The sequence below is a fragment of the Eublepharis macularius genome, chromosome 7, assembly GCF_028583425.1.
Source record: "Eublepharis macularius isolate TG4126 chromosome 7, MPM_Emac_v1.0, whole genome shotgun sequence".
NCBI lineage: Eukaryota > Metazoa > Chordata > Lepidosauria > Squamata > Eublepharidae > Eublepharis > Eublepharis macularius.
In genome coordinates, this window is record NC_072796.1 from 122,161,432 (window position 1) to 122,184,534 (window position 23,103).

The following is a 23,103-nucleotide window of genomic DNA, read 5'->3' on the forward strand; positions in this document are numbered from 1 at the left end:
TCTGCTGCATCTCCACTGTGCTTTTGTTTGCGCTTCCTGCTTCAGGTATGTATCTTGGGTGTGGCCAGGACACATGAACCAAAGCATTCACGGCCCTTGGCCTGTGATGTGCCCTGGACAACTGGCCTGTTATGTTCCAGACTAGACTGGCCCCAGGATATATTTACATTGTATATTTGTATTTATTTGTTGTAAGCTGCTTTGTGTCCCATAAGGGAGAAAAGCATTTGGTGATATTCTAACAGAAGGCTGAAAAACACTGAAAATGACACCTGTAAGGTCCCCATGCGATTTGCCAGGCCAAATAGAGCAGTTAGCTACAAGGAATGCAGTGGCTGATGTTAATCACAGGGAGCCTGGCTGGCATGGTAAACATGAAGTGACAAGTGATGTTTCCTTCCACCACGTTTTCTACAAAAAACCTCCCACAAACTCATGGGACAGACAGACTAGTGATAACGGAATTCACGAACATGATCTGGTCCTAACGAAAACCGTACAAGATTTAGTTCAAGAGATACATTCATTCATTATCATACATTAAGAGGAAAAGCGAATAGGTAAGGGTGCTCTGCCATGGTCCACAATATTTGTCCTGTGGACAGAACGTTTTAATTCTGAGATTTTTTTAAAAAGGTGCAAGAATTCTGTGGCATTACCCATTTTAGTCAGGATACAAAGTTATATAACTTGGGTCCAACAACTCACAAGTAAATGAGTCTCCTCTTCCTGCTATACAGTCCCTGAAAAGCCACTGAAGGTCAAGGGACCCTTGAGAACAACACGGGGCTACTGCAAAATCAAAGTAGCAGTGAAAACCACATGTCCCTTCCTGTTAAGAGTGAGCAGAAATGTTGTTCCACTTGAGCTGGAATCCCAAGTAGCCCAGCCTCATGTTCCTTTGTTTGAATTAGTTTGCTTCATTAAGTGATTAAACACGCTTCCGTGTCTCACAAATAAAGTCATAACATTAATTAAGACAGCTTATAACACAACTTTTATTAGAAAAGTTATACATAACAGCAACGATTTTCAAGAATATTAACCTTGAAAAGCAACAAAACCAGACTAAACAAACTTTAACAAGAAACTAATGACCTCCTCTATAATTAAACATTCAAGTTATCTACAATGTCTCTTTGTACAAAAAGGGGGGAAATCATGGTTGTACAGGCACATGTCAAAAATAAAGCTGTGGTAACTATTTTATACAATTAACTTTCTCAAGGACTATTAAAACATGTTGCAAATTTTAAAACATTCACATAATTTTACACTTGGGGAATATACTGAAACCTCAGTCCCAGAATGAAAATCATTTCACAAAAGTGCCAACATTTAAAACCAGAACCTTTATCATTTGTGTAATTTTGCCCTTTAAAAAGCTGAAATTTATCATCAATATATTCACATAATTTCTGGTAACCTGATCCTAACAGTAAAGCTGTTATTTTTTATAGTAAATCCAAACTGGACATGATTTGCAAAGGGCTTCAGGAGTGTGCATTATTGGAAAATAAAGTTACAGAAGCCATAATGTTCATGAGAGATTAATTAATAACACAAGATTATGTCTGATAAATTTAAGTTCACCTATCTCTAAAATATACATCTGTAACTTGCTGTCCTCTCTGGGCCAGTGGTGTTCTGCATAACTTTTACAAATGCAACTTGCTCAAACTCCAACCAAATATCTAGCTTTCTTAGACCAAATTGTTCGCAGTCTAGAAGTATGGCATTTCTACACAGCTCTCCAAAAAGTTTAGAATGCTCAAGAATTCTGGATTCAACCAAAAAAAGTTAGCTGTAATTGGCTGCTTAGTTGTATGCTTACAACTAGTTACATCAGAAATGGACCACAATAAGGAATGTAATATCCAGCATATGGAAAGTTTCATCTTTTGTGCTTAGAGAGGATCCAATTCGTTTTAAAATAATTTTTTTCCCCTACAGCCAGCCATTTAGAGCTGCTTGAACCCTATATTCTCCAGTTACCACCATGGCACAGCAAGGACTCCTGCCAGGCACTAACATTCATAACGGCAGCTCCAAGGGTGCCATCAGAAACCATGTTAAATGATGAAAGGAGTTTAGGGAAGAAAAAAATTCACTACCATGAGGAAGAGACAGCATATTTTAGACACATTTGGCAAAGATTTTAATGAGACAACAGGTTGGCCATTTTTGTCTCTTGGAGTAGATTAAAACAGCTCTCTATGTTACTAGCCAGATAACTGTAAAACCATTTATTAGTCATAGTTACATGCACCAATATTGCACACATCTGTTTTGAATGGTTTTTTTTTAAAAAAAAAAAACTTTATAAGCTCCTCAAGTCACTTAATTGCAACTGGAACTCAAGTAGTCAGAGTTACTAGACATGAAAAAAGTGGTAAAATTTAATAGAAAACCCCAAAACACAAAAGCCATTGACTTTGTACAGACAACAAGATCTAGGTTTCTTCTTTTGCGGGCCCTACACACGGGACGATGTGTAAGCACTAACGAAGCTGACTATACATAAAGCCAAGCCTTCAAATAATATGGAACCTGGGACCAGGAGTGGCAATGATGTCACTGTACGGCTCCTGCTGGGTCAGCTCAATAGCTTGCTGCTTTTTCAGTACCAAGAAACTGTAGAACTTTGCTGCTGCTTGTTTGCGGTTTGTATTCCTGCACAGCTCAAGCAAACTGATGGATTCTGCTCCAGTTTTGGCAAGAGCTCTCTGCGAAACACACACACACACACACACACACACACAAAAAAGGGGGGGTTAAGTTGTCATCACTTTTGAACTGGGTCCGAATGTTCAACTAGTACTGGGATCTACAAGTCACAGTCTGCCCCCCCCCTTTGGCAAGCACATTCACCAAAGAGCCCATATCTTGCTGTTTCCTGACACTTGGCGTATCAAGGACAAGCTGCGGTCACACTGGAACCTGGAGGTGCTTGGAGTGCCTCCAAAGCTCAGCATTAGGGCACAGTCAAGACCACATCTTCTCTCTTGGGGGAAGACAGGGTGGGTGCCAGGACAAATGTGAACTCTCCACCAAAGCCATCACAAATGTGTGCGTCTCTAGCATAGAAGCCGAAACATAATCAAACACACAAAGTTCTAGATGAAGGGCAGAGGATCACAGTATGAGTGGTGGGCAAAGGAAGCATCAACGTCTTTACAAAAAAGTACTTCCTCCTTGCACACATGCATATTCAAAGAAGATAGGATCAAACCATCAGCTCTGTTGCATCACGGAAGATTAGCCACTACACAGAACAGCAATGCTAATTTGCAGGGTGTGTGTGTGGGGGGGGGGGCGGGCGTATCTTTCAGAGGTTTAGATCAGGGCATGGGTATCAAGGCAGAGACTGCACACTATTAGATAATTAAAAATCCCTAACCAAGAAGATTTTAGGCTTTCTGAAAGGAAGTTGCTGGGAGGTGAGGGTGGATGCCCTAATCTTTTTGCAGAGTATGTTGACCGTTAATGTTAACAAAATGACAGCGCAATCCTAAGAAGAGTTACTTCAGTCTAAGCCCATTGATTCCAGTTTCAGCCCACTGAAATCAATGGGCTTAGACTGAAGTAACTCTTCTTAGGACTGCACTGAAAAAACACCCCAAAGAGTCCGGTGTATAATGTCTGGAGACAAACGTTTTAAAAATATATTTCTCATACACTATTTAAGAGAAAATAACTTCATACCTGAAGACCATGAAGCATCTGCTGAGTCCTCTTGTTCCATCGCCTTTCCTCTTGATCCTGATCCCCTCCCGTGCCATCTTCCTCCTGCAACCATTTCAGAAAAGTCTCAGATAAAACCTATTAAATAATCCTCCCCTGCTAATTAAAAAAAAAAAAGCCAGAAAGCCACACAGACTTGGCTTTGATGCTCACAGGGAAAAAAAAAGAAGGACAAGGCACAACAATGAGCCCCTGCATGGCTTCATCTTTCATAGCACTAGAACTCTGTCGGTCCCCAATGAAACCGATGACATCTAGAAGTACAGCTGCAAGAACTGGCAACCGTTTGAAAGAGGGCAATCCCGGTCACCTGCTCTATGGCAGCAGCTGCCCATGACAGAGCATTGCAGCCTGCAGGCTCAGAACACCAGCAGCTGGCGGACAAATGTTGAGGGAGGCAACCACCCTCTTGCCCTGAAAGCACAGGGAGACAGGAGACTAGGGTGGAGGAGCTCTGATCTGATCCAGCAGGGCTCTTCTGATTCTCTTTGGTTATATAATTAGAGTGAAGGAATTTGATATTAGAAGAATGGAGTTACTTTACAGAATATGAATGGCCAATGTGAAGAAATGTTCTGGTATTTATTAGAATTCTAAGTCCACAGTGCAATTCCACAATGATTTCTGTAACTGAACCCTAAAATCATGTTATAGATGTTCCCATTTCATGGAAAAGGAAAAATGCTTTCTGCCAAAGCACAATTTCAGTTAATCAGAAATGTGTAGTAGACTGTACTCACATAAAATCTCTTAAGTTCTCAATTCATGGCAGGGAAAGTGGGGGAAGTCTCTTACGCTGAGTTTTGGAACAAGCAGACCCAAGCTTAGGGGGCTGGGGCCTCTATCCTACATAGAGGAAAGGCTGCAGGTGATTCTCAGTCACACGGAGTACTGGAACAGGGAGAAGCTCAGTTTCTGCCTGCTTCAAACCCCAACAGTATAAGAAAATGGAAGGATAGGTGGATATATGATAGCTAGAGTATAACAGACCCCAGGTGCCAGATTGCCAAGGTGCCTAAAGACTTCACTACGGCACCTAGTCATTTCAACAATGATTTTATTATCGCATCTCTCAGCAATTCTCAGTGGAAGTACAAACTGTACAAGCAGTTTTTCCACTGGTGGAAAAAGAAGGGTTTCCCTTTGACCACTAAAAAGATTGCATCTGGGATCATGGGACCAGCACAGACAAAAGCCATGTGGAACAGAGGGCTGTGATGAGTGGGGGAGGGGGATTGGCTGAATTGAGCAGAAAAAGCTTTGGATCAAACCCAAAACATTTACCATCTCACATAAGAATGTTTTGCTGTGTGACATAAAAACAGAAGTGCATAAAGTATGTAGTATGTAAACTTAACTTTACATCATTAGTCACAGATGAACTCCACTGCATTTCATACTGGCTCCACTATTCAATTAAATGGAAGTTTTTAAAGCAACAATAGAATTATGAGACACTGGGGAGAAGTTCGACTAGGGTTAGAGGTTAGCTTCTCCTTTTCATGACGACAACAAGGATTAACCCCATATTTATTTGTATAGTGCAATGCTAATTCTCATAGCTTTAATAACATTACGAGAAACTGAAGAGGTTGGGATTGGATTTAATAATTAGAAAATATGGTCAATAAAATGCAAAACCCTGAGGGCTGAAAAATGAGATACCCCAAAGAAAATTTGTCAAGATCTGTTCTAAAAGAACTCTTATGCAATGTACAGTCCGTTGTGACTATTATTAGATTTGCTTTCTGCTTACAGTTTCAGTTTAACAACCAGCAAGCACTTGGTCAAATATGGCTCTGCAAGCACAAAGCTTGCAAGCTTGATTGCTGGGCGAGAGAGCATACAGGAGCAAGAGCAGGCCTTATCCCCTAGCTGATTAGAGAGCCCAATGTTTTGCCTTATACTAGTACAGTTAGAAGCAGCAGCATTGTAAGAAACATGTCCTACGCCTAATCATCACTGAGAACTTGGGCTCATTTTACAGGTCTGGGTGCATGTAACAATCTTGAACATTTTATCTGTAGAAACATTAAGGGGGTGGGGGAGAGACAAAGGCATCCAGGTTTAAGTAATCCTCCTCGGGAATATTCACTTGTACAACAAAGATACACTAAGTCAGCCAATACTACTTTTGGAAATGTAGGAAGAAATAAGCTTCCACTGTATTAGTGAAGCAGCCAAACCACCGTCAGCAGATCTGCAACAGAGCCTCTCCGTGTTGCATCACAGTAACAAACTCAGCACCTACCTCTTCTTCCTCCTCTTCCTCCTTCTCTTTGTCTTTTTCCTTCTCTTTTTCAGGCAAGAGCTCCAGCTCTGGAATTAGCTGGCAAATGTTTTGAGGTTCTTCTGGAGGAAGTTCCACTGGAGGCATTTCGATCTGCTGCATTGGTTGAGCCTGAGAGCAGAACAGACATTCAAATTCTAACTGTGAGAACTATATGCTGATACCTACAGAAACTTACCATTTCTAAACTTGTATTATCTTGCTACTTTAAATCCAAGCCTAATAATTCACCCTTTGTTTGTCAAAAACCATATAAATACTTTGCGTCCCCACCCAATTTGTTGTTTAAGGGTTATCAGAAACTCTGAAACATGAATAAGCTGGTGTATTTCTTCAAAGAGGATGGCTTAAAGAAAAATACCACAGATAAAGATGGCAAGTACACATGAAAATCCCATTAAGCAGCTTGATGCATTGCTAGAAAACATGCTGGAACTAGACTAATAGCCATTGCATAGCAGACAGAAGGGACATTTCAATTCATGGTCCCTAGTTTTCCTCTGCTTCAGCTGATATGTTCTGGTCAAGAGGAGTCTTTACTATTTTTAAAAGGGTATTTCAATGCTTGAGAGATATACGTGAATAAAGCAAAAGATGACATCTGTAATGAACATAAAAGTGCAGCACATACTAAAAAGCCACAATCCTGAACATGCACTGGTTTCCCGCAACATTTGACATTCAATTCAAAGTGCAGATTTGTACCTAAAAAATCCTAAGCATCTGGTACTTCTTGCTTCACAAGAAACAATCCTCAATTTGAAAGAACACTTCCTTCACGATAGCTTGGATCATATGGCCCATTTCTGACAAGAAAAGCAGGCAGTTCCAAGGGGAACATGCACTGATACCACTTCCCACAGCAAACCCTTACTTCAAAGCAGCCAGTTTAGTGTAAAGGTTGGCCTACGACGTGGAAGTTCCAGGTTTGAATCCCTACCCAGCCATGGAAGGTTGCGAGGTGACCTTGGGACAGTCATACACTTTCAGCCCAACATACCTCAGAAGATTGTTATGTGATAAAATGGAGGAGTATGATGATCATTAAAGACCCACTTGGCAAGTTCTGCCTAAGTTGTAGATCTGGAAGGATCCAAGCTATCATCATTTACATAGCAAAACTGACTGCTACAAGCATGTAAAGAGATACGGTCTCACTTACAGGTAGCACAGGCTCCGGTTCCACTTGCGCAGCCTTTCGCTTTACACCAGTCTGAGGTGGAGGAGGTGGCATGACCGATTCATCCAAGTTGGTCCTGCTACCTTCCATTATGGATTCCTGGAGGCGGCTTGGCTCTTCCAAGATGGGCTCATCTGTTTCACAGAAGTATCAATGAGCATCTACTACACACAGTTGTAAGACTCTGTGTCCCTTTCCACATTATACAGAAGTTAGTAGGTGCACTGTTTACTTCTACTCCACTTGGAGTATACCCTTTTCACTAGTTAGACCTTTTTTTAAACACACAAAAGATAGCAACAGACACAAAGAAACTGCACTGTATTCGGCACTATGGTGCCTATAATTAAAGCTGTTTAAAATTCAGCAAGGGAGAAAAGAATGCCATAAAAAACCTCATATACCGATAACATTACGCTGAGGCATCTCCTCTCGGGGCACTTCAGGGTTCTCAAAGTCTTTAAGGAACTCATCCAGATTATCAGCCTCTCCGCCTTTCCTTCTCTTTCTGAGATCTTCTGGTACCAGAGGTGTAAGACAGCGGGTGAAGAGCTACAAACAAAGCAAACAGGATTAAGCCAACAGAAGCCCTCTGAAATGGCTATGACAAAGAGCACTAGCAACTTCCTTTCACCAAGGGTGATGTGCAATCGATGCTTAACCGATGATACAAATTTCAGGTAAAAGTATCTGCTATTTGATCAGCTATTTGCTTTTAAAAGAAAATCTCTCAAAAGCTTGGTTCACCTTCAACAATCGGTTATTCCACAGAGGTTGAGCAGGAAGCGAGAAAAGTTTTTCAACTCCGCCAGTTTCTTTCCACATCATTAATTTCTTAGTAGGAGGTGCCAAGTCCAGTGTAGTAACTATATCTGAGTAGTCACTCAGTTGGGCTCTGATAGTCTTGCTGTCCAGTTCTTTTACACTGTCTACAATCAGCTTTCTCTTCCTCTTTGCCTTGGTTTCCTTAACTGTTCAGGGAAAAAAGGCTGTTTAACAGAGGCATTTGATAAGGCAATCTTCTTACACTAAGCTCATTCACAGCAGTATCAGTTTTAGGATTCATTAAATATATTGAGCGCTCAAAAAAAACAAGCTTTGGATCTTATACACTGGATTTATCAGCATTAGAACTGTGTAGGGGGTATAAAAATGTAAAGTATTACACTATTCCTCAAACACGATACCATATTCCCTGAAGAATGAATCAGCAGTATTTTAATTGTGGCCCCTGAAAATGAGAGATCATATCATATTAACATTGCTCAACAAGTATAAGCAGAACCCAAATGTACAAGCTAACCAATAGTTTAATACAGACCTGTACAACATAAATCCCAAGTAGTCCTCTCCTTGACAAATTATGGATCCTGGGGGAAAGCCTAACAGTCATTGTGCATTTCTATTTTCTTTGTGGGAGCAGGTAAGACTAACACAAGCTTAATGAAATAGAGGTGAGAATGGGGGAATGCCTGTGTGTACACTGTATGTCCACAGCTGCTGTGCTTTGCCCTGGATACAGCTGTGATGGCGCCACCATTCCTAAACTCTTAGCATTTTCTACTATGACAGACCGGTCCAGTTCTGCCTTTTCTAGAGGCAACCAACGGGAGCTGATGGAATGCAGGGATGAGGCTGACTGCTGAAAACAGTTAAGGGCAGCAGTCAGAAGAAGAAGAGAAGTCAAGAGAAGGATTGTGAGCTTCTGAAGGAAGCCGCCTGAGTTACAGCTGACTTCCGAGAACTGATTCTTTGAAACTGACTGCTGGAATGATCCAGGATCAAAAGTTCAAATACTGGGAGAACAATGCATCTTTGTTTGAGCCACCCAAATTTTGTTAATTTTATAACTTCAACTCCTTTTCACGTACAAACACACACTCTCACTCTAATCTTTCCAGCCACAGCCAACAGATCCAATTAACTACATGGTGGCAGTGCATAAGGGAAAAAATACTGAGTTCCCATAACTCCAACAGCCTTCTGCAGTAGCTGGGTAAGGGGGTGCTAATAAAGGGAATTGGTCTGCTCTATCTGGTGATATATCTGGGAAAGAGGGGACCCAGACTTTGTAAAAGGGTCAGGGCTGTCTACCTATTAAGGAGAGATGGGATGGGTGGTGACTGCCTTACTTGCCTGTATCCCTAAACTTGGGAAGAGGTTTATGTATGGGTGGCAGTGTGTAAAGAGTCACATCTACCTATATCAGAGATCCTCTTGGTGTGCATGCTTCTGCATGAGTAGAAGCCTTCTGTGCTGTTTTGCACAACTCACACAGGAGAAGGGGAGTGGCAGGGGTAAAGGAAACCAAGCACAGAGAAACAGTAAAGGAAGCAAAAGGGGAAGTAATTGACAGGGGAGAGAGGAAACAAGAGGAAAGGACTGGGGATACTGCCGGAAGACACTTATGATACTGCGGCAAAAAAGGCTGCGTTATACAAATGTAAAGCGAGAGGATTAAAAGTCAAATAGTTGAAAATAACTAAAAATAAAAATTAAAAAAACCAATATAAAGTTTAATATGAATACACAGATCAGATTCAAAGTATAATATGGTCATACGTATACGTATTAAAACATTGTATGTACATACAAATAAAAATTAATATACAGGTATAATAGTACAACTAACAGCCATATGTGCAAAACCAATAAAACCAGATGCATTTTGGCCCAAATACCTTCCTCATTGGTAGACAAATACCAAAGAAAGCACCCCATCAATAAAATGCATAAATAAAACACATGACCTAGCACATACTGAATGCTGAGTTGAAATTAAAATAACATGGAGTGAATTCCTTAGATTTCTACCCCAGAACAGCATGAAAAGAAGTCAGGGCACTGATACATAATAGGAGTTGCGCTTCCATAAACCTTACAGCCAGATCAAGAATATAAAATTCAAGAGGGAGTGCTGCATGGACTTTCAAGAAGACCGGGGGGGGGGGGGGGAGATAAGCAGTAAAGCAGATCTTTGTGACCTTATACAAGTTTTTTTTTTTGTAAGTGAAAATACTGAACTTTAAAGCCATCTTGGGTCTAAGGAGATAAGTGGGGGGATATAAATATTTAAATTAAATAAATTGTAACAAAACAGCATTTCATGTTATGTTATATTAGAGCTCCAATGTTCTTAACAAGAATCTGCAGCGGTGAGGTAGGGAATGATACCAAGTCTCAACTGTTTGCGTCATCATTTGTCTGCATAGCCACTGCAGTATTACATGATGCTGGTATAGTTGTTTATATAACCATCAACTCCAGATTTTGGGTTACGTTTTAAATCTACATGACCAATTGTTTTCTCCTTTTCACTCTCAGCAAAGTCAAGGTCTCAAATACAACAGTTATATTACTTACCGGTTATATCAATGGGCTCCAAAGCAAACGCTTCTTCTTCATTCGGAACCAGAGTGGTCTGATCAGTCATAGTTGGCAACGGTTCAACTGGATCTACTGAATCTGGACTGTCTGGTCCACCCACTGTGAATCAAGATTAAAATTAAATCACCACTTTCATATCAAACGTGCAGCCAAAATATGGACATTACAAGCAACACGAACATTTGCACATAGCTTTGTTCCATGCAGGCTTATCTGTACCCATTTTCCTTTCCCACCCCCATGATGTCCTTCACCACCTGCCATTTGTACACACCATAATCTTCATTTTCTTCCACATGCAAAAGGTGCATATGTGGACTCGCGCAGCGAACAAAAAACTTTGCTGCATTTTATTTTCTTCCCCTCAACAGTCCTTTCTAAGCCCAGGAATCAACTTTCCCAGGAGGGACCTCGAAGGGTCTGGTGAGAAGAATGTAACGTGGCTAAGACCTGCAAGCACCAATCCCTTCTGCTGATGGAACACTGAATCCAATCAAAATAACTGGGATATGTGGAAAGTTGAGGGCGAATGCAGAGATGAAGACGGGTGTGGAATGAAGGAGGAGGCAGTACAGCCAAAGCAATGACACAGATTTTTAAGTTGCCTTGTATTCCAGATTGTGCTCTTTTCCAATTTTCCACCAACAGAAAATAGGACTTGCTCAGGGGTGCTTGAAATGCAAGATGTGGTTATGTCACAGTGCTGGCAAGCTTGTTTTGTGGATAATGCAGAGGAAGAGGAGGATTTTTTTTTCTTTGAAAATTTGTCTCCAGATTTTAAGCACTGTATCCCTTACTCAGAAGAAGTATTATCTGCAGTTGCTGCTGATATATTAGTACAAAGGTATGCACTCTTACAAAAGCAGAACAGTTATGTACTTCCACAGCATCTCTGACTTTAGTATCTTCAAAGCAAGTAACTAAGTACTCACTCGAGACATTGTCGTCGTCGTCTAAATCATCATGGGGAGGCTGCTCAGGCATCATTACCCCTCCTTCCGAAAGAGCAGGTGGGTCATCAAATATACCTCCTTCATTGTTGCTTAGAAGCTTGTCATCTGAAATGCCCACTCAAAATATTAGGTCTGGAGGCACATGAGTTGTGTCATAAGATGCAGAAATACTGTAATACCGTAACTACTACTCTATTAAAAGAACAGAACTTTTTGCTGTAAGTGAACATCATCCAACCAGGGTTCGGCAAGGCCAAGGAACTCATGGACTCGACTCTAGGAAATCAACCAAGACACTGGTCATATGGGTGAAGCTCCATTGTTAGAATACCATGGGTGTCAACAGCAAGATATTGAATGCTTCAACCTTTCTAACCCATGAAGGTAAATATTAAGTTAGCAATTACAAATGGACATGGAAATGATGCAATCAGTTAAATTATTGTGTCTTTAGACCAATGGCGTGTCTTTTTAGAAATCCAGTCATACTAAATGCTGAACAGGCTCCAAAAACATCAAAATCTGAAACAGGGCTCCAGGCTGGAAGCCGTGAAGATTTAGTATGCAACTAATGGGGGGGGGGAGTTCTTTCAGTACTTAACTTACCTTTGATTAAGCAATTGATTAAATGTTGTGGGAGAAGAGGAATATTTAAAGTGTGATATAATGTCAATAAAATTTTTAAGCAAGGTTAGCAGCTTAGATTTCCAATCCAGTTTTCCTCATCTAGCAATTAGAGTTACTACTACTGATTCCTGCATTATCAGCACACAACTTCAAAGAGTTGGCTTCTATAGAGGATTTTTGCAGACAAAACAGATTTCCGCCCACAAAATGCAATTTCTTGCCTCCCTATTTCAATCCAAAGTGCCCCATGAAAAACTGCTCCTGAGGGACACGGGACCCCCAGGACTTGTATGAAGGGAGTATCTGAGGTCTAAAGGCAGAGCAGTGTGAACTGGTAAAACTCTCACACGCACACACTGCCAGTGGAAATCTTCACTCTATCCAAGTCAAATAGAACTACTCCAAATTATTAATAGAGCTGATCAGGAACAAGAAGGGTGCCATCTTTTGCCATCCAAGTTTCCCCCCTAAAAAATTCAAAGTTGTTTCAATTTTGTTCTTCAAAAACTTCTTATGATGTATGCAGCTGTGGACTGGAGACTGCCTTTCAGAAACCACATATAAAACCAGAATGTGCTGCCCTCAAGATTATTGTTCACTAAAACTTTATCTAGGTAAGGACTGGGGGTGGGGACGCAAAGAAAAGGTTTTGCACATTAAGCTGGAAAAATACATCTAAAGGAGATGCAAGACGACTCATCACCCCAGGAACAAACACTCATGTTGGTTGCTAGTGCCCAACACTACCACTTAGCAGTTAACCTGCCCAACACTATTTCTACAACATTGCTTAGATCATACCCCACCAATTTAACATTTCAAGTAGACAGTTATTCCTAGACAGCTAAGTATCACTGCAAAGAATGCAAAGATACCAAGATCCATATTCCTCAGGCAAGTAGTTACATGCCAGAAATTGTACAGGACAAAATATGAGTAGCCCACATACCCAGGATTCCACCATCATTTCCCTCTCCAAAATTGTCATCCTTGTACTGTTCGTCATATTCCAAGTGATTAGGTTTCTCGTTAAGATGACTGGTGCTCTGTTCAGGCTCCAGGAGAAGGTTAGAAGCACTAGTGCTATCCAGCATGTCATCAGGAAATGCACTATCTTCTCTCATCATTTCACGATCATCCATTCCAAAGTCACCTTGCAGAAGATTAGAATCACAGAAGCAAAGATTAAAATTAACCTTCAATGAAATATTTCCACAATAGTTGTAAATCACTCAATTACATGAGTCCAGTAATTTATTTAGTCTTATTATTACTGACCTTACATTCAGGCTCTGGAAATGGTCAACAGACAACCCTTCCTTCAGTACTAGGGGGAAGCAATACGCTGCCAAGCTCAGGGAATGGATTTCTGCTGATTCTCCTACACACACCCAACCTCAAACCACTTCAAAAATGACATGGGATGTGGCACAGGAAGCTGCACTGGTAAGAGGGAAATCCATAGTACCTCCCCTCCATTTGGGCTCTTGTTCCATTTGTACAAATGGGGGAAGGATTTCTGCTTATCCTTCCTTCCACTGCAGCCCCACACATTGTTTCCTACACTATTTCTGTCTACTTCTGTTTACAAAGTTTGTCTTTTCTGAGAGATCAAGCTCATTATCATCTTTGATCTAGAATTTTTCTCAAACACTACAAAACCACCTGTTCAGTTGTTCGATTTTACCATTTCAAATTAGTGTACTGTGTACCCTGAAGTAAGAGATCTAGGTCAAGCTTATTTATATTCAGAATACTTATATACAAACACCATCTATAACCCATTACTTTACAGTTTAGTAGTTTAACAGCTAATGTTCAAACCAGGTCATCTATAAACACGTCACAAATTTCAACTGCTCATATTTTAATGTTAGTAGACTTCAGTTACTGTATTAGTTAACAAATTTACAATTGTATTTTACCAAAGTCATTTTCCTGAAGGATACTGATGTTGCCCACTTCTTCTCGCATTGTGATTTCTTCCACTCTGCTTTGGTTCAAACTGAACTGCTGAGCCACATCAATATCGCTTTGAAAGAACACAAGCACAGTTTAAGACCATTTAAAAGCATTCCAAATGTTACTTGTGCTTGATTCTTGTCTATCAAGCCAGCGCACCTGAGTCCAACTTCCTCAACTCAATGGATATCGCTATTCATTTGCAGATACAACCATCTTATTTTTCTGAAGTGTTTAAGTTCAAATTTAAACTGCATCCTCAGAGTAAGATGCAAAAGAATGCTGCGACAAATATATTTTGAAATTAGCAAATGGAATAAACACAACTGCGTATTTCACAGCATCTCATATTTAGAAAGGTGGCAGCTATTCAGGTCTGAAATACAGGATCAAATTAAGCTCATGAATTATATATACATCCCAATGCGTTAAATCCCACAGATCCATTCCACTGGTGGTGATGCCTTCCTTAGCACAAGCATCCTTCCCCAGGGGAAAGACCTCTGTGAGATTCAACCCAATATTAAGAATGTGGCCATTATGACCAGCCATCTTCAAAGCAACATGCTCTGGGCCCTTGTGACATGGGCTTCAAGGGCAGAAATGGGCATTCTTAAGAGCTTTCTACCCAATGCAGGACCCATTCGTTTGCTGGGGTATCTCACAGAACAGAAATTGGTGGGTAACAGCAAATATTTACTAATGTGAATTCTCAAGAGTAACATTCTTAATAAGCGATTAAGAGAGAAAGCAGCTTACTCTAAGTCTGGTAACGGCTGGTCAAAATCATGAAACTCTTCAGGTAAGGTGATAGCATTGTATGCAGCTTCTCTGTTTTCCTCAGGCAAATCAACCACACCTGAAGAGAGAAGGTGTTAGTCAGAACACAACATTTCTGAAGGAAAAGTTACAAATTATCTCATGACCCTGTGAAGATGAACAGCCATTATGGCATGAGCATTTATATCCAAGAGATTAATCTAATATATGCATGAATCTGAGTTTTGCCTGATAATCTTATATTTACAGTCCCTTCCTACACATGGCTCCCTGATGTTTCCCACCCAAGAGATCACTCAGGTTTATACCTGCTCAACTTCAGCAGAAATGCAGCACTGAATGCTTGCAGATCTTTTACTGGGCTCATGAACCTTATTTTGTGTTGAAATGTCAACTGGGCAAAACCTCAAACCGTCTCTGAATAATTTCTGTATCTACTTAGCTTTGCACCTCACCCTCACCCAATAACTGACGAAGATAAGAAAGTCACTATTCAAAGCAGTATTGTAAGTTAATTTTTAATGGGAAAGTAGTTTGCAGTTGATCCTGTAAATTTTTATTTATATTTTAAGTCCCTCTTCATTCAGTGTTGCGTACTCTTAACTAAGTTCCAATATTTCTTGTAAGCTGTCTTGAGCAGATTTCTGGAGGGGCAGCATATACATTTTCTAAATATAAAGGAACTGTGGAGCATGCTAATACAATGACATTAAATGTGTAAAGTACCTGGACGGAAAGCCATCTTGATCTTAATGAACGCCTCATTACAATCCGCAAGGAGGTATTTGGCTTTCCTGTGGTAAATTCTAACAACTCCCAATAAAAGGTGTCCTGAAGTTCGAAGAGCCATCTTCACCTGAAAATGTATTTATAATTAAGGTACAATTGCCATCAAGCCTGTAACACTTACAGTGCAATCTTATGGTGAGTTACTCCAGTCTAAGCCCATTGAAGTCAACAGGCTGGAGTAACTCTCCATAGGATTGCATGGTTTGAAACCATTTCTTTAGATGGATTGTAATCCAGCTATACAAATCAGAAGTCATTTTATACAGCCACCACTTTGGTACTTCAGTACTGCACAAACAGCGGAATGTTATTATAGTTAGTTTAAAAATTGTCCCATATTGCTGGTTTGTAATATAGTCCAAATTTCTTCACCAATATTCACTACAAACTTGTAAACAGTAATTTTCATGTAGCAACTAAGAATTATTTCCAGGAAAACTAGTTGGAAACTTGGGCTCAAATGGATGAGAATGTGTTCTCCAACCCCTGCCACTATCATTTCTGTTTATGTGGATGAGCAGGTGATAGGAGAGGTAGCCTTTGCTTCCCATAAATTAATACTACTTTTAGCGTGAAGTAAGAATCGGTACTCAAATTAGAACAGAATAATGAAAATTTTGTGTTTAAGAATGCCAGTTTCTTTTTCTAGACATATTAGAGTTAAACCCCCATTTTGTAAAGCACAATATTTTAATACTCAAGTTTAAAAATGCACTTTTTCACACTGTTGCACTGCTTTACATTAACTAACATAAGCAAAAAGTCAAAAAGCATATATGAACTAAAGGTCTGTTCACAGAATGGGTTCAGTTGCTCAATTCAGCACAGAGGAAGTCTAAAAGAGCTACCAGTCATGAAAGTTAAACAGAAAGTCTATATGCTGAGGCACCATGCCTCTGAATATAGCAACAGGAGGTAACCATCCCTTTAATTTCCCAGTTGGAAGACCCCAAAAGCACATGGCTGACCAAGTCTGGAAACAACAGGTTAAGTTAGATGGGCATTAGTCTCATCTGGCAAAGCAATTCTTATGATATGAACAATGATGCAGCAACTGCATGTATATCTGCTTTTAGATTAACATTTTCCCACATCACAAAAATGCAGAAGCATATAATCTTTAAACACAAAAGCAATTATAAATATATTACCTTAGGTGAGATGATGCTCTCCACACTGCTTTCCAAATTGCACTCAAACACATGGGCTTTGGTTAGCTTCTTATCCCAATGGGCCGCCAGCCAGATTTTGGCCAGCGGCCCTCGCTTGCTCAGGACAAAGTGAGCGTAGAACATTGTGCCAACTGTCTATGGAAAAACCTATAAAAACACAATTATGTTGTATACTGAGTAATAAGCAGACTGAAGTAGTACTTCTTGTGAATTATTTTCTATAGATACTTTTTTTCCTACCAGTAAGAGAATGCTTCAAGTTTTCCAATATAAGGACAAATTCACATACAGTAAGATTTTCAAAAATGACACCTCTAATAATCTGTGTGCACACTGATGTGAAGAGGAGTGTCAGGCAACAGACTGAATGAAGGAGCTATTCCTATTGTAGCAAGTCAAATATTTCAAATCCGCACTCTACCATGGAAGCTCAGTGAGTGACCTTGGTCCATTCACTATCTCGTCTCAGAGATTCTTGCAAGGATAAAAAAGGAGAGGAGGAAGCCACCTACAACTTCCTCAATAAAGACCCATCATACATAAATTAGTTCTGAGATGCATGGTAAGACTAAACATGTAGATCCTCTCACTTGTATGAGAAAAAGAAGATTGCAGATTTTTGTGCTGCTTTACCAATTGCATTTTTCTTTCTCCCCTATTTTTCAAGAGTGCCCTAGGCCTAATTTAATTGCAGCACTGGCGCGGTAGAAACATTCCCCAACTCAACTTCACACTGACCCAGCACCTCATATAAACAGGACTGTGAGAACAAAGACTGGGTGATAATGATTGTGACATGTTAACTAATCACATGTAGTATTTGACTTTAAACAAGAGGCTGCGCTGATATAATACAAAAATGAATTACAAAAATGTCCTCTGGAAACAACGTGCTTTCTGAAAAGCCATAGGATAAAATGGGAGCCAGGAATGCTAACTGACTTGATCTGATTCCACTGAAATACACCAAAATACTGCAAAGGTGGAAATAAAACAAGAACAGATTAAGAGAACGAATAGAAAGACTTAAATGCATTCCTGGGGAATAGAACGATGATCTCAGCAATCAGAACCAGCAATTGGAACTTACAGCCCAGAGAATGATGGACCTGGGAGTAGAATGAGTGCTCTAGATCTGGAATGGCAATCTTGGAAACAGAATGAGAATCCCTGGGTGTGGAATGTACACTCTAGATCTTCATTCTATAAAATAAATAAAAAAGTGAAATGATGGTCCCAGGATTGGAATGACTGTCCCCAGACTCTAGACTGACAGCCCAGGAGTGGAACGATGGGCCACAGTAGTAGAATTAGTGCTCTGCACCTAGAATGGCAGTCACTAGGACTGGAATGAGAGTGCCAAGAGTTGTTTCAGGTAGGTAGCCATATAGGTCTGTGGTAGAGCGGCAGTATTTGAATTCAGGGGCACCTTAGAGATGAACAAGATTTTAAGTGTGTAAGCTTTCAAGAATCAAAGCTCCCTTCTGTGCTGTGTTTGAAGAAGGGAGCTTTGACTCCTGAAAGCTTATACTCTCAAGATGGGTAGCCGTGTTAGTCTGTCTGTAGCAGTAGAAAAGAACAAGAGTCCAGTAGCACCTATAAGACTAACAAAATTTTGTTAATCTTATAGGTGCTACTGGACTCTTGCTCTTTTCTACTTGAAAATCTTGTTGGTCTCTGAAGTGCCACTGAACTCATATCTTGCAGTGTCAAGAGTAGAACTTTACCCTTACAGGAAGGACTAAAAAATGAAACTTTACCCATGCAATACTGTTAAACAAAACAGGTCTGAAACTGTTGCTAATGCACATATTTTTTGCAGATGAAACAAGTTGGCAGCTTTATGATGGCTGATAGCGGGCAAGCTGCATGATACCGATGTTCTGCAGCTGCAACAGAGCACCATACAGTCTTGTAATGTGAAGTTGCCCTGGCATGACTCTTCTGGGCATGCTGACCAGGTGCTGCTAGTATCTTTGTCAATGCCAAAAGGTACCTGTAACTGCCATAGTGAACAACAGATGATAATCTTTGTCAGAAGGAAATCAAGGGATTCAGCGACAGAAAAGAAGAAAGAAGCAAACTCAGAATCACCATCAGAAGGAGAGAAGCAGAGAAATGCTAACTTAAAGCCAGAATCTGGAGAGCTTTTGGCAGTTAATGGCTTCTAGCCTACCAATTCATAAATGGAATGCAGAGTTTTCCTACAATGCTTTCCATTCCTGTAGCCTCTTTCTACCCCAGACAGATAAGTCCCAGGGTCACAGGAAGAAAAGCTGTGGGGGTGAGAAGCTGGAGTGAGAAAGGGTAAGGAGGCAAAATCTCTCCTTTTCTGTTACCAGAGCTCCACTGAGGAGAGGGGGCAATGTTATCTCCTTGACCATCCTTACTGACCCACACGGCTGTTCCTTTGTAGAGATCCTGTAACCCCCAGAAATGGTCTTTTCAGGGTTTAGAAGCGGCTGCAGGAATGAAGAGGAATGAAAGAAAACTCTCACACGCTGATGATTGGATACCCATCACTGGGTTGGTCAGGATGGACCAATGGCCATGAAAGTAGACATCATCTAGCTAAAGAGCTACAATGTTTCCACAAAGAAGAAGGGGCTGAGTTTCTAAGGTCACTACAGAAAAGTGCAGAGGGGGTATAGGCAGAGGATAAGAGACAACAGAAATACAAAAGAGAAGGAGGCTGGCCTGCCAGAGTAAAAGAGGGGGATTAAACTTAACTGTGCAAAAGGAGGATTGAAACAAATACTAAGACCCTCACAGCAATCAGAATGAGAGAAAACCAGGGTCTCAAAGGATGTGAAGTATGCAGGGATGATTCCAGGACCACTGCATAACTTCTGCGAACACTAATTCCATACAGTACTTTTCATTTCTCAGAGGCCCAGGGACCATTATTCCAGTTCTAGAGCACTCCTTCCACTTCCATAGACTGTCATTCTACTCCTGGGGCTGCCATTCCAGATCTAGAGCAGTAGTTTCAAGGAACATATTTATTTCTCTTAATCCATTCCCTGTTCTCTCTCTATAACTTTGCAATATTTCAATGTAGCCCGATCAACAAGCATCCCTGGCTCCAATGGGCCTTCAGAGAGTTCCCACTGTTAGCCACGTATTAACGCTATTTCACACTGACTAGGCAACAAGGTAGTATCTGACGTTATAGCTTGTTTCTAACACATCTCAGAAGGTACATTAGCTTACTGTAGTGCAGTTCGGCCATATGCTACTACCTGAATAACTTAAAGTTGAGCTGGTGGTCAAGAGAGGAAAAGAACAAAGAGACCAAGGACCTACAGTGAGAGGGAAAACAATCAGACCTTCTATAATCCCCTAAAAACTTCCTCAAGCATCTAGCAAGCATAAAACACTAAGAAATGTTGCTGCAGAAAGTCTGAATGAAATGAACTTCGCAATTGTTTAATTTACTTCACCAATGACAAAAGCAAAGACAATTGCAGAAGCCATTCCTCTTTAAGAAAGAAAAATCAGGTTTTTACTTTCTTGTGAATCTACAAGCTAGAATTCCTCTCTGAAATTATAAATATGACAGAACACTCCCACCATAAGAGGCCAACATAAATCACAACTCAACTGTCCTGCTGGTAGCATGGAAACACACATGAGATCCTACTGGCCTTTGTCCGCCTGCCAGACTATTCCACACAAACCAAACGTTCCAGGAAGTTGAGAGGGCCAATGGTAGAAACTGCAGCTGCCAGGCTCATTCTTCTGACATATCAGAGGCTAATATTTGGAGTTCCTAAGCACCAATGACTGGCGTAAACGGGGGAAATTTTTTGCATTCCTTATTAAGAGCAAGCTTTTCAAAATGAGAGGTATTTTTTTAACAAAGGAGACCGTGTCAAAACACACACACCCTAAAGTCTATTCCATTCCACATATCAAACAGCATAAAAAGGAAAAACAAGCATTCTTTCTAAAGGAACAACGGACCTGTTACTTTCTTATCCTGCCTTTCCTCCAAGCAGGCAGGGGCGCACACCTGGGTCTCCTCTTCCCGTTTTACCGTCACAATCATCCCAATAAGCTAGCCTGAGAGACTATGCCCCAAGGTCACCCTCTCCACGTGGCTGAATGGGAATTTGAATCCACCACCCGCTAGCCTAACCTTGCAAACGGAGAGGGATCCGAAAAGCCACTTTAAAAGCAGGATTTGAGCCCAGTAACGCCCGAGAGACCAACAAGATTTCCAGAGTGTAAGCCTTCGAGACTCAAAGCTCCCATCTTCAGCTACACCCTGAAACTCTTGTTGGCCTCTCGGGTGCCCTGGACTCCAACCCTGCTGTTCTCCTGCAGACCACCGCGGCTCCCTACCTGAAGGCATTTCAAACTGTTCCCCTCCAACAGAAATGGGAGGCTTGGTTGGTCTGGAGCACGGTTCTGGGGCAGTGGCCATGTTGCAGGGCAGCCCGTCAGCGGCCTCAGGGAAGGAAAGCGAGGCGCGGGCAGAGAAGGAGCGGCCCGTCTCTTCTACCCCGAAGGCAGCGCTGCATCACCAGAGAGGAGCAAAAGGGAAGCCGTCCGCCTACGAGGCAGCTGCTAAACCGGTTCCCATCAGCAGCCCCTCGCACACGGATCAGGGCCTAGGCCTACACGGCCACCGGCCTCGCTGGCGCTCCCCTGAGGCCGCTCCGGCCCTCCGCCGGCTCTGATCCTTACCTCGAGTCCCGCGCGGGCTCCGCCGGCTGGGGTGGGCGCTGGGGGGGACCGCCGCTCCCCGTCCCTGGTTCTCCCCCCGCCCCCCTCTCCGAGCCACTCAAACAAACAAGATGGCGACCGCTCCTCTTCCTGCCGCCCAAACCAACCGTTCAAAAATCAGCAGGATGTTTACCGTTAAAAAAAAAAAAAACAGGAGGAGGAGAAAGGCCGGGAGTAGGAGCTCAGAGCGCTTGCGCAAACGCGTTTCCACTCGTATAGGCCCCACCGGGTAGCCTTGACGGCGCATGCGCACGTAGCAGGCATGACGTTAACGAATGAAAGAGGACTTGCAGAATATTGGCTAAGGAATGTGCCATAGAGAGGCAGGGTGAGGGAATAGCGCCTGCGCAGCTTCCACTCAATTTTTTTCCGGAGCTTAAGTGTGTTGTGGAACGTTTCGCTCTTGGAAATTGTTCTTAGGCGACAAGTTACGTGTTGTTGCCAGTTTTTAAAAAACCCACATTGTTCTGAATTTCATGTTCTCTTCATTTGACATGGTGAAGCGGCCTATAGGGCATAGGGTTACCAACTTCCAGGTGCTGGCTAGAGATCTATCTCCCTTGGAGAAAATGGCTGCTTTGGGATGGCCCTACACCCTGCTGAAGCCCCTCCCGTCACCAAACCCCACCCTCTCCAGGCTCCATACCCAAAATCTCCAGGGATTTCCCAACTGGGGCAGCACCCACTGGCAGAAATGGCTTTGTGGATTAGGAAAGGGTGTCTCTGGTGGGCTGCTGTTTCTCCTTCCCAGTGGCTTGAGATGGAGAATTCCCTCTTCTGATTTACTGCATCTGTTTTGGAGTATTAATGTTTGGTTCATGTGGTCATTCTTCCAAGGTTCTGATGAGGTTTCAAAACTGCATCATTCATCATTCATTTCTTGTTCATATTGGACAATAAATGATGCTTCAGTAAAGAGATGGGGACTGTAGACTATACTGGCATGTATAGTCTGTTACTGTTGCTTATTATGTTTTGTTTCAACATTGTTTCAGCTCTGTATTAGATGTCTACTTTTCAAATTTCTGCAATCTGTACTCTGTTTTATTGTTTACTGAATGCTCCAGCTGATGATTGTGTTGAATTACACTGTGTAATCCACCTTGAGTCTTAGTGAGAAAGGTGGACTGTAAAATAAATTTAAAAATTTCTTGTTAATGGAAATATCCAAACTGGGAGGGGTGGCTTTCTTGAAAGCTACTGGTGATTCCCATAAAGTTCCTTCTTATAACCATTGCTCATGTTTTCACATTGTTTACACCTTTGTTTTTCCCTTGCCTCTATATTTCTAGGGCCAGACTTGAGATAGCCTTGCAGGCTGTAAGCTTTGATTCTCAAAAGCTTATGCCCTGAAAACTCTTCGTTGGTCTTTAAGGTTCTACTGGACTCGAACCTATCAAGCCTAAATATGTTTATCTAGGAGTAAAGGACACTGAAATTAGTGAAATTTATAGGAGTATGGCTTTGTGTTATATCCCTTTGCCACGT

General features: G+C 41.4%; 1 protein-coding gene across 2 annotated transcripts; it reads right to left on the reverse strand.

Annotated features, from left to right (window-relative positions):
• Positions 1-974: 974 nt before the first annotated feature.
• RAD21 (RAD21 cohesin complex component) lies at positions 975-21,713 on the reverse strand. 2 transcript variants are annotated; one of them, XM_054985358.1, is made up of 15 exons: positions 21,577-21,713; positions 17,975-18,087; positions 16,864-17,031; positions 15,650-15,779; positions 14,903-15,002; positions 14,107-14,213; positions 13,131-13,334; positions 11,534-11,659; positions 10,578-10,700; positions 7,962-8,185; positions 7,619-7,766; positions 7,197-7,348; positions 5,996-6,145; positions 3,706-3,789; positions 975-2,726 (listed from the first exon to the last, which is right to left on the reverse strand). In XM_054985358.1, exons 3-15 carry the CDS (start codon positions 17,005-17,007, stop codon positions 2,535-2,537), a joined length of 1,884 nt encoding a protein of 627 aa, XP_054841333.1. In that variant the 5' UTR covers positions 17,008-17,031; positions 17,975-18,087; positions 21,577-21,713; the 3' UTR covers positions 975-2,534. The 2 variants fall into 2 exon arrangements, with proteins under 2 accessions (XP_054841333.1, XP_054841332.1); XM_054985357.1 differs by lacking the exon at positions 17,975-18,087.
• Positions 21,714-23,103: the final 1,390 nt, after the last annotated feature.